The 12,365-nt window shown below is 45.3% G+C and overlaps 1 protein-coding gene across 1 annotated transcript; it reads left to right on the top strand.

Annotated features, from left to right (window-relative positions):
* Positions 1-453: 453 nt before the first annotated feature.
* CD14 (CD14 molecule) lies at positions 454-1,797 on the top strand. The gene has a single exon (XM_056862282.1). It carries the CDS (start codon positions 454-456, stop codon positions 1,795-1,797), a length of 1,344 nt encoding a protein of 447 aa, XP_056718260.1.
* The last annotated feature ends 10,568 nt before the right edge of the window (positions 1,798-12,365 follow it).

Below are 12,365 nucleotides of genomic sequence, written 5' to 3' on the forward strand. Positions count from 1 at the left end.
GTTTTTTGTTTTTAATTAAAAAATAACTCTAGGTTGGGAAATTTCTGGAGATTTGGGGGTGGAACCTGGGGAGGTCAGGGTTTGACGAGGGGTAAGACCCCAGTGGGGTAGTTCTGAGATGAGGATGGGGATGGCAGTAATGCCTAGGGATGTCATAAAGGTGCTGGTACACCCCCAAAACAGAGGAAAATGGTGCCATCTCTTTCATTCAGTTTATGGAGGGAAGGGGTATTTTCAATCTCCTAAATGCCAGCTTTCAGGGGGGGGGGCTCTCCCACCTGTGTGGGGAAAGCAGCTCAAGAGCCAAAGATAGACAATATCGTAGAGGCTTGAGATATTATTTGCTAGCTCTTGATCCCCCAACATCCGTAACATGACATAAATGGTTGTTATCACTTTTGGATCTCCTGCCGTAGATTTCCTCTGACTCTTCTCTTTTCCAGGCTTGGCATCATGTGCAGAGCACGGGCCTTTATGTCTCTCCTTCTCCTAGGATTGAAACTCCCTCAGGCAAAAGGCAACTGTGGGTTTGTTGAGTCTGAAAAACTCTGTGTCTGTTCACTGCTCGAGGTGTCAGAGATGCAAAAATTTTTTGAATGCTTGCAAGCCACCACATATGAACTTCGAGGTGGAAACCTGGAACAATTTGCTGCCTTTTATGAAATCACGCCATCTTCGTACCTTATTGATATTCTCCAGGTCCTTCAAGTCAGAAAGCTCATCTTTACAGACCTCATTGTGCCGGAAGTTCTCTTGCCAGGAGCCCTGGAATTTGCTTCCCATCCTCTTCTGCTTTCAGAAATTGAATTTGTGAACTGCACTTTCCTTAGAACGGCCAGCCAGCACTACACAGGTAGGCCAACCCCACTGAGGGTTTCCTCTCTGCGTTTCCACAGAGTGACTGCAGATTCCCTGGCTGACAGGTGCAATGATCTGACCAGCCTGACAAGGTGGCTGGAGACCCTGGAGAACCTGACGCTTACTGAATCACAAGTCACCTCCATCCCATGCAAAATTGGCCAGGTGTTCACGGGATTGCTCTTCCTTGATGTTTCAGGAAACTATTTCCAGGATGAGAGCATCAAGTCCTCCTTCTGCCAGGGAGCTTTCCCAGAACTCCATGTATTAAAACTCCACCACAACCGACTGACCTCTTACGATGCTGTGTGTGAGACAGTTGGCCCCCTCAACATGCTGACTCACTTAGACCTCAGTCAGAATGATTTCCCACCTGGATTCTCCTCCTCCTCCCAGTGCACGTGGCCTCAGTCCCTTCATGTATTCAACTTGTCCAGCACAGGTTTGGAACATGTGGAGTGGTCTCTTCCACCCAACCTGGAGACATTAGATCTGAGCGCCAACAGTATCTTTACCCTTGACCTCTCACTTCCCACCTTGAAAAAACTCTACCTGTCCAACAACAGGCTGCAGGCAGTCCCCTCGCTCAAGAATCTCCCTCGTCTGGAAGTCCTCAGTGTCGATCAAAACCACATCTCACATCTGCCTAGCCGGAGCTTGCTGCAACTGAAGCACCTGCAGATCTTAAAAGCCGGTCACAATCTCTATAACTGTTCTTGTCCTTATACCCGGGAACTCCAGGACTTGGCCAGCAAGCTGTCTTTACTGGCCAACTGGCCTCATGACTATACGTGCCAATACCCTTCTCATTCCCAGGACTCCCTGGTTAAAGATACGTCTTCTTCAATGCTGCAGTGCAGCCAAGCTCTGGTCACTCATGCCTCCGTGGTCATCTTGCTGTCCAGCCTTCACCTGGTTCTTTGCTTGTTTCTAGTTTGATCATCATCAACACATTTATTTTGATCCGTTCTAAAATATTGCAACTGGTCGAGCTACCAAGCATCCATAAGGGGTGTTTTTTAAAAGAAAATTAAGAATTGCACTCTGGACAGCTTGGGACCAGAAGTGGTCTGTATTTCAGATCTTTCTTTATTTTGGAATATTTTCCAGTTTTTGCATGTACCATACTTAATGAGATATCTTGGGGATGGGACCCGAGTCTAAACATGAAATTTATTTGTGTTTTATGTATGTTTTATACATACTTTATACACATAGCCTGGATGTAATTTTAAATGATATTTTTAATAATTTTGTGTACATTGAACCATAAATGGCACTGCTGAGGGCCTATGAGTAATGCCTGTTTGGAGGCTCAAAATGTCCGGTTTTCAGATCAGTCTGGATATTGGATGTCCGGATAAGGGATACTCAACCTGTATATATGTGTGTGTGTATATATATATACATATATATTGCAAACACAGCCTCTGGGGTTGCTTTGTCGCTGAGGAGATCTGCACAGGGATAGCAGGATGCTTTAACCCTTTCCTTCCTTGACATTTTCTCACTGGAAAAAGCTATGCCCTCTCCCCAAGATGTGTTTACTTTTGCCAGTGAAAATTTATGGGTACCTGTATGTTTTCCCCCAGTGGGAGTTAAAGGATCTCAGGGTGTCTTTTTCTAGTGAGAAAATGGAAGAGGAGAAAAGGGTTAACATTTTCCACTCTGCCCACCCTTTTCTGCTCCTTGATAAAGCAATCCCTGAGGCCACATTTGCTAAGGAAAAATAATGTGGTATAAAATAAATGTATAAAATGTGTGGGAGGAGGGAGTGAAAGTGAGCCCTCAGTACACAGACTAGATCAGATCCTGTGGGAACAATCGGGAAGTCAAAGAAATATTAATTCTTAGACCACATAATCCATAAACTACAACAAAGAGAAGAAATTAGTTGAAACTTAACATATTCTCTCTGCATTGGGGTATACAGGCATACCTCGTTCTATTGCACTTCGCTTTATTGTGCTTCACAGACATTGTGTTTTCAAGCAAGTCTATTGGCGCCATTTCTCCAACAGCATGTGCTCACTTTGTGTCTCGATGTCACATTTTGGTAATTCTCGCAATATTTCAAACTTTTTCATTATTATTACAGTACATTTTTAAAGACATAATGCTATTTCACACTTAATAGACTACAGTATAGTCTAAACATAACTTTTATACCCACTGGGAAACCCAAAAAATCTGTGTGACTCGCTTTATTGCAGTGGTCTGGAACGGAATCCGTAATATTGTCAAGGTATGGTTGTACTCAGTAAAGAGCAGCCATGAATCCTTCAGGAATTGTCTTTAGCAGGGGTCGGAGAAGTGGATCTATCCGATCACGATCTGGGATTAGGAGCCTGACTGCTCATTTTACTTTTTTACCGTTGTCTCATATTACATGACCTCACATAATATAACTTTTGCATGAGCTGAATTTTGTTGGACTGCAGAAATATTCTTTTGGAATGGCATATTTCTCCCTCTAGAATTGCACATTTTGTTTCAGTTTGAGCATGTAAAAAGGCCTGATACAGAATTCTATTGATTGTGGTGTAATAAAAGAATCTCCTGGAATCGGGGATAGAGGTTCCACTGAATATTGCTGGAAAAATTGTACACATGTGGAATTCATAAAGAAGATTGTGCTCCTCTTGGATTATTTCATGTTAGGACCCTAATGATTGATGGTTATGTATTATCAAAGGGTCTTCTTCTTTTTTTAAGCAAATGGAGCCGTTCAGCATAAAAACTCCCCTGGTGAAACTTCATAGGCCTTTGATGTTTTTATAAAGAGATGGTGGCAAAAGAGGTTACTTTTGATCCTGGGCTGTTTGCAGATGGGATATTTTAAAAAATCACACACCCCTGCATGTCTCCAGGTATAGAAGAAGAAGAGCTGGTTTTTATGCCCCACTTTTCTCTACCTTTAAGGAGTCTCAAAGCAGCTTACAATCGCCTCCCCCGCCCACACACACAACAGGCACCTTGTGAGGCAGGTGGGGGTGAGAGAGTTCTGAGAGAACTGTGACTGGCCCAAGGTCACCCAGCAGGCTGCATGTGGAGGAGTGGGGAATCAAACTCAGTTCTCCAGATTAGAGTCCGCCGCTCTTAACCATTACACCACACTGGCTTTCCTTCAAGGAAAGCTTTGGTAGGTGAGAACAAACGATTTACCTAGTAGCCATCCAATGACCTGGCTTCTCTTGTTCCCCCAATATTTCATTTGAGACAATATTCCCCAGAGTTTCAGTACTTCTCACAGCTTAGCCCCACATGGGATCTTGTGTCCTGTAACAGCCATTGATAGTCTGATCCTCCATGAATATGCCTCATCTCTTGTTAAAGCCATCTGAATGTGAGAGCCAGCGTGGTGTAGTGGTTAGGAGCGGTGGACTCTAATCTGGGGAACCAGGGCCAACTCCCCACTCCTCCACCTGAAGCCTGCTAGGTGACCTTGGGCCAGACACAGTTCTCTCAGAACTCTCTCAGCCCACACAGACAGTCAATGGCAGTCCACCTCTGAATGTCTCTTGCCTTGAAAACCCTACGGGGCTGCCATAATTCGGCTGCGACTTGATGGCACTTTCCATCACACAAATGAGTGGCCACTATATCCACTGCCCATGAACCTCACAAGTTAATTGCTACCCAAAAAGAGCTGTTGTGAGGCAAAGAAGCTGGCCTAACCTGGTACTAATACTATAGGGACATCAGCCTCCAGGTGAGACCTGGGGATCCCCTGGAATTACAGCTCATCTCCAGGCTACAGAGATCAGTTTTCTTGGAGAAAATGGATGCTTTGGAGGGTAGACTCTATGGCATTGTACTACACTGAGGTCCCAGTCCTCCCCAGGCTCCACCCCAAACTCTCCTGCCTATTTGAAATTCCCTCCAACTGCATGTAACTAACCTTTGCAAGTAGAGTTTCCAGGTCTCTCTTCACTACTGGCGGGAGGTTTTTGGGGCAGAGCCTGAGAGCAGGGTTTGGGGAGGGGAGGGACTTAAATGCTATAGAGTCTAATTGCCGAAGCGGCCATTTTCTTCAGGTGATCTCTATCGGCTGGAGATCAGTTGTAATAGCAGGAGATCTCCAGCTAGTACCTGGAAGTTGGCAACCCTATTTGTAAGGTCTCCATAAGAGCCAGTTAGTTCTCGGCTTCTGCTGTTTCCCTGCTTACCCATGAAGCTGCCACCCGCTCTTGTGGCACACATGATGATGCCTTATACTGAATCAGACCCTTTGTCCATCCAAGTCAGTATTGTCTACTCTGACCAGCAGCCGCTCTCCAGGGTCTCAGGCAGAGGTCTTTCACATCACCTACTTGCTTAGTCCCTTTAACTGGAGATGCTGGGGATTGAACCTGGGACCTTCTGCATGCCAAGCAGATGCTCTACAAACTGAGCCACAGCCCCTCCCCCAAGACAATTGGCAGGAAATGCCAGACACAAGGATTAAATATTAACCGTAATTCTACCTCTCTAGTAATGTTATCTGCCTCTACAGCCCCTAGGGGGAAAGAACCAGGCCACAAAGACAAGAGGACAGCCAGCCATGGATGCTGAGCAGGTGAGTGCAGCAGAGGGGAGCCAGAAGGAACGGATGTTCCTAACTGGCAACGATTCTCTCTGCAGCATCTTTTGTCTTCTGCTTGGGCTCTGCGCTGGTGGTATCCACACCTGAAGGTGTTTGGGGTCGACATTGGTGACTGCCTGCATACTTCTCCCACTGCTCTTAAACTCTTTCCTGAGCACTGACTCCCAGAGATGCCAGGAGATGCCTTCACACACACACACCCCGTTCTGTTTCCTTCCAGGCTGAACATGAAGTGTGCATTCAAGCAGCTGTGGGACTTCGGCAGATGCCAGGTAGAGTATTCAGAGCTGGACTATCTCGGAGGAAGAGTGTCCCTAAAGTCCCCTTTTAAGGGGGCTCCATCATGCAGAGCATCAGACAATTGGCTGTGCCCTAAATGAAATTACACTTCGGCTAGGCAGTAATGAAAAGGTAGGGCTGATTGGGTGTTTAGGAGGCCAGAACAAGCAGCAAGGGAGAAATGGCTTTGCAGCTTGTGAATTGATGGGTAATGAAGGAACTGAGAAGGTAAAAACAAAGACCATTTTTTCATGGTAATTAGTAGCGCGTTCCAGGCTGAATTGCCCCACAGATTTTTTTGAATTTTACATGCTGAACCATCATTCCGGAAGTGACTGCGAAGCCGGCGCAGACCTGCTTCGCATTACAAAAGAGCCCACTTTGCTCCATGAACCACGTAAAACAACAGCAGCGCTTTAGCTATGCACATGCTAATGGCTATGCAAACGAACGAAGGAGCAGGCGAGTGGGGGTGGGATGGAATTTCTCCTTTTGCGTTGGGACCGTGAATAGGCATTTTTAAAGTTGCATTTTTTAAAAGAGCTTTGAACGAGCTTCAAAATTGACCACTCATAAATGGCCATAGAGAGCAATGGAGGGTTTTGTTTTGAATATTGTTGCATGATAACGAAAATATAGAACTGTAACTGATACGTACTGGGGACATTTACGTAGGGTTGCCAACCTTCAGGTGGGAGCTGGATTTCTTCCTGCAATGACATAAATATCACTTGGTTGGGCTGGGCCATGCCTTGCCAGCCGAGATCGAGAGTGTAGGGGTGGCTGCCTCGGCTGGCTTGCGGGCCAGATAAGAGTTCTCAAGGGGGCGGACACAGCCTGAGGGCCTTATGTTTGACACCCCTGCTATAGCGTCTACCTTCCAAAGCAGATTTTTTTTCCTCCAGGGGAGCTGATTTCTGTAACCTAGAGACCAGCTGTAATCCTGAAAGATCTCCAGCCACCGCTTGGAGGTTGGCAACCCTACATAGCAGAGAATGGAACATGCAGCCAGATGTTTTCAGGGAGTGTGCAGCTGCAAGACCCTCTTCCCCTGCAAGAAGGTTATCCCTCCCCCACCCTGATAACTCTTACCTGCTGGCTATGTACCATTCTCATGCTCTTGGCAATGAAACACTGTGGGCTTTGCTATTGCTAAACCACAGTTGAGGTAGCTGCCGACGGCAAGTACAAGAAGGTAAAGAATTGTATTTGTGCCCCATATCTGAAGACACGGTCTCAAAGAGGCAGCAAAGAGGCCCCCTGGCACTGGTACCCAGGGACGGTTTTAAAAATTTGCCAATTATTAAGGGCACAATTTTTTTTTGAGATCTAGTGAAATTTATCTGGGCAGGTAAGAATTGCATATAGAAATTTGATTGATGCAAAAGAAAGAGGAGGTGTGGCATTACCAGATTTAAGGTTTTATTATGAAGCAGCAGGATTTACCCGGCTAAAAGATTGGATCAAATTAGAGAATCACAGAATGTTAGAATTAGAAGGGATCAATTTGAGATTTGGTTGGCACGCTTACTTATGGTATAACAAAGAAAGGGTACATAGAGACCTCAACTGACATATAATAAGGGCCAATCTGTTAGGTATATGGGAGAGATATAAGAGAGGGATGGAGTTGAAAACTCTTTTATGGTTACACCCTCTGGGGGCGATATCAAGACTGAAACCGAATATAAATAGTGAAATAAGATCATATAGAGAATATTTGGTTAAAGAAGCGGATCAATGGAAGTTAAAAGGAAAAACTAGGTATCAATGACTGGTTTAAATATCATCAACTTTACGAACTATATTTGAAAGATAAACAAGCTGGATTCTCTAATAGAAGCTCTGAGTTAGAGAACATACTGGATAAGGGAAATAAAGGATCAATCTCTATATTGTACAATACATTTTAGAGTATAATCTAGAAGACAACAGAATAAAACCGGTAATGATTTCTTGGGCTAAAGACCTGGGAAGAAGTATAGATTTAGAGAGGTGGGAACAGCTTTGGATAAAAGAATTAAACCTTACAGTTGCAGGTAGTATAAATGAAAATATGTACAAAATGTTCTATAGAAGTTATATCACACCTGTGATAGTAGCAAGAACAGATAAGTCAAAAGGAGAATGCTGGAGATGTAAAGAACAAAGGGGTACATTCTTTCATGTTTGGTAGACATGCCAGATTGTACAAAAATTTTGGAAGAGTGTAGTAAGGGAGACAAAACAAAATGCTGAATATGAAAGTGAAAAAGTCCCCAGAAATGTGTTTACTGGGACTATTCAAAGTACGGTAGAAACAAAACGAGAAGACAAAGAAATTTGTCAATATAGTTATGCAGCCGCGAGATTAACAATAGCTAAATCCTGGAAGGGAGATAAAGATTTATCTAAGACAGATTGGACAGAAAAAATTATTGATTTTATACAGATGGCCAAATTGACCAATGGGATACAAGGCAAAAGTAATAAAGATTTTGAAAATAAATGGAAATTGGCATTTGTATATATACAGAGAAAGACAAAGATAGACTTCAAAGTAGCAGCAAGGGGAGCATATTGAGTAAAACACAACATGGGTAAACAAGGATAGACGAAGAGAGCCAGAAAGTATATCACGGAAGTCACACAGGGATGAAGGAGGGGGAGACACATTATATGTAAGAGTAGTATGTATATATAATATAAATAGTAATTTTTGGTGGGTTTTCCCCCCCCCCTATTTCTCCCTTGGTTTTATTTTGATTTGTTTGTTTGTTCGTTCTAGTTGTGTCTGTTGTTATCATTTTGTAAATACTTGGAAAAAATAGATTAAAAAAAGTGTAGTTGTGTGTGTGTGTGTGTGTGTGTGTGCGTGTAAAGTATTGTCAAATCGCAGCTGACTTATGGTAACCCCAGGAAGGGGCTTTCAAGGCAAGCGAGAAGCAGAGGTGGTTTGCCACTGCCTTCCTCTGCAGAGCCTTCCTGGTTGGTTTCCCTTCCAGGTACTGACCTTGCTTAGCTTCCGAGATCTGACAAGATCAGTCGATGCCATGCCGCCTTCTCTCCCTAAGTGCAGCTACGGAGATTTTTTTTTTAAACTGACTTTCCCTTCCAGCATGGAGCAGGCTGCAATTCTAAGTATACTTCCTTGTAAGGTTCAAACTAAGGACCACCTGTTTTCCACCCTCTTAAATGACACCACCAGCTTTTTAATTCTGCTGACTGCAGAAGGCTCATTAGTTCAAAGTACCCTATTAGGGAAAGGGACAGAGAAAGCAGAAATATGATAACCATTTCTGCTTTAAAATATCTCTGAGATGATGGTGGCATTCATATGAGGTTCTGCAAATCTGGTAGAAGTCCAAGAAAGAAATATGGCAGAGAGTATTCCTCATGCTCTGAAATGATGTGAAGGAGCTGGAGCTATGCTGCTGCCTGACAACTCCTCAGTCCTTCTTCAGGTCTCCTTCAAATCATGAAAGAAGTACCCAGAAAGGATGGAACATGTGCCAAAGAGCATGGAGCGGGTGGGAGCTGCTTTTCTAATGGTACCCCTTCTGCGCTTAAATGTGTGTGCTTGATGCTCCTTCCAGGTTCACTGAAGCAAGAGAGCTTCCTGGTGGTGAATGAAGATTCAAACTGTCTAATATTCATTAATAAGGCAGAGAAGGGAGTGGAGGTGAGTGACCAGAGCTGCTCCAAGAGTTCTGGCACAGCCCCTCGGCTATCTGTGAGTACATAACATGTTGGAAAGTGAGTTTGGGGCCACATGTAGGCAACAAGTAGCCAATACTGGCTGTCAAAGAGCTCCAAGCAGCCTCCACCAGCTGGAGCTGCTTTGGTTTAGTCAAAGGTTTCCCAAAAGGGACAAAACATTAAACTCCAGGCTTTCACCCCAAGTTTAATGGATAGCTGCCACCAACCCTGGGGTCCAAAGGGTGAGCCTCCAGGCAAGGAGTCCAGGGTACCTCCAGCCAAGCTCCAAATTCAGTGTAACACTTTTCCTGCCAGGCGGAGACCTAGCCAGGACTGTGCACACTTCCCAAAACTGTCTCAGGTTTTTGGTAGGTGGTTTTTACACTCACACAAGGCACTTAGAATTTAGGCTTGGAATCTCAAAATCAAAAGACACAATCCATTTAAAGGCTAACAATTTATTTATAAGGTTTATGCTGGTTTACAGGAAAGAAAAAGGGTTTCATGAAGTGATAGGCAATAAAATAATAAACTATTTAGCATAGCTAACTAATACATTCAAAAGCCTTCTTGATTCAAAAGGATTGGCAAAGGTTTCTTGCATCAGGTTTTATAGTTACCAACTTCCAAAGATGCTTCCAGCATTCAAGAGTTTCAAAAGATTGTCCAAAGGTTTCTCCAAGCAGGTCAGCTTGACCAGAGTTTCCCCCTCAAGGGCCAAAATCAAATGGGTTCTGATGCCGCCAGCACAGCTCTCCTGCTGTACCCCAAAGCGTGCATGATTTGCTCAGGACTGGTCTGTCCTTATATCCGTTTTCTCAAAGGGATGAGCTCATAGAAGCCAATTGAGAAAACAAAAGCAATTAGCTGGTAACTAATCGCTTGGTCAGAAATGCTGACTCCTTAATTGATGTGTTCAGGTGAGGAAGCTTACAGAACTACCTGCACCTGGACATTGTCATGATGGCTGACCGATTTGTTACTATGGCAATGCACGGTCTTGCATTCCAAAAAGGGGAGAGAAAGGTTTAACGAGAAGCAGCTGGCTGCCTATCTTGTTCTCTCCACAAAAGCAGTTTTCAAAAGGAAACTTATTTTGCTGGTCTAAAATCCCAATAACACAGAATTCATAGGCCTCTAGGCCTGAACCAAAAGAAATCCTGCAATCCAAGAAATTGAGGGACGTCAACTTCTTGACACTGGCCTATATTTGGGTAGGGTTACCAGCCTCCAAGTGATTCCTGGAGGTCTCCCAGAATTACAACTGGTCTCCAGACAACAGAGATCAGTTCTACTAGAGAAAATGGCAGCTTTAGAGGTTGGACTCTTTGGCATTATACTCCACTGAGATCCTTCCCTTCCCCAGACTGCCCCCCCCAGGCTCCACCCCCATTCAACTTAACAGAAAGGCAAAAAAGGTTCTGCTGCCTTCCGCTATACTGCCCTGATGGAGCATCAGGTTCCAACTAACCCTGCAAGCCAAAGATCACACGCCACCAGTAGTGTATAGACCCCATCCAGGAATCCTGTATCTCAGAGGATACACATAGCATGGGCTGCATCCCTCAAAGAGAGATGGCTGAGAGGTCCACGATACAGAGGGGATCTAGCTGGTGCAAGGATAGTCAATCTCCTGGGACCTCAATATATGGTGCCTTGAGCACCTTGACAGAGGAATAAACTCCGGAGAAAGGGCACTTTGTGTAATTAGCCAAGGTTGCTCACAGATGTAAGTTTCTAATACTGGTTTTCTCAGAACCCTTACAGCTCCTCCACTGCAGGACCCCAATGCTCAGTGGGCACTTCGACTCCACTCCTCCAACTGGGGATCCAAGGGCCATGTGCCCCAGACAGGTAAGCGGGGTGGGGGGACCATGCCCTGCCTCAAATTCTGACTCCTGTAAATGCCTCCCATATCTCGCAAGAAACACTGACCCTGTATTTGGATTAACAATCAAGTGCTCCAATCAGGATCTCCCAGAGGAACCCAAGAGCCAGTGTGGTGTAGTAGTTAGGAACAGTGGTTTGGAAGTGATGGACTCTGATCTGGAGAACCGGGTTTGATTCCCCACTCCTCCACATGAGAGGCGGAGGCTAATCTGGTGAACTGTATTTGTTTCCCCACTCCTCCACATGAAGCCAGCTGGGTGACCTTGGGCTAGACACACTCTCTCAGCCCCACCTACCTCGCAGGGTGTCTGTTGTGGGGAGGGGAAGGGAAGGTGAGAGTAAGCTGGTTTGAATCTTCCTTAAGTGGCAAAGAAAGTCAGCATATAAAAACCTATCCTATATATGTATCCTTCTATGCAGTGCGCAGAAAGAAACCCCACATGCTGTTAAGTTCCCACCAGGCACTGAGGGAGCGCAGGCACCTTTCTGCATCTGAGCACTGGGCACTCTGCTCTATACTGTTACGCTTGCTGGCCAAACGCTCAGAACCTTGCTCTGTCTTGCAGGATCGTGATGGGGCCTCACGGAGCACAGACAGATTGCGACTGTAACACCCTACCAGGGAGGGGTGAGCATCATCTCAAGAGCTCCAGTATCTCTCTCTCTCTCTGAAGCAGGGGCAGTCTTAGTGATTCAGGAGTCCTGGAAGGGACCCCAGAATCACTGCTACCACCCACAGCAATCCCTACTTGCCGCCCCTTCAGGGGCAAAACAAGGGGTGGCCCTGGCTCTGTATGAGGTGGGTGGGAGCTGTCACTGGAAGCTGTCTGCCTGAGCCCCGACTAGAGCAGACCCAGCCAGCCAGGTGCTGTCGGACTGACTACCCAAGCCTTGGCCTGGACAGGTGTGAGTGCCTGTGGCTGGAAGTAGGCGTCCTAAGCTCTGGACGGGATGGGAGTGAGTAGAATCATAGAATCACATAATCATAGAGTTTGAAGGGGCCATAAAGGCCATCTAGACCAACCCCCTGCTCAATGCAGGATCAGCCTAGAGCATCCCTGACAGGTGTTTGTCC

This window comes from Euleptes europaea, chromosome 17 (assembly GCF_029931775.1).
Source record: "Euleptes europaea isolate rEulEur1 chromosome 17, rEulEur1.hap1, whole genome shotgun sequence".
Taxonomy (NCBI): domain Eukaryota; kingdom Metazoa; phylum Chordata; class Lepidosauria; order Squamata; family Sphaerodactylidae; genus Euleptes; species Euleptes europaea.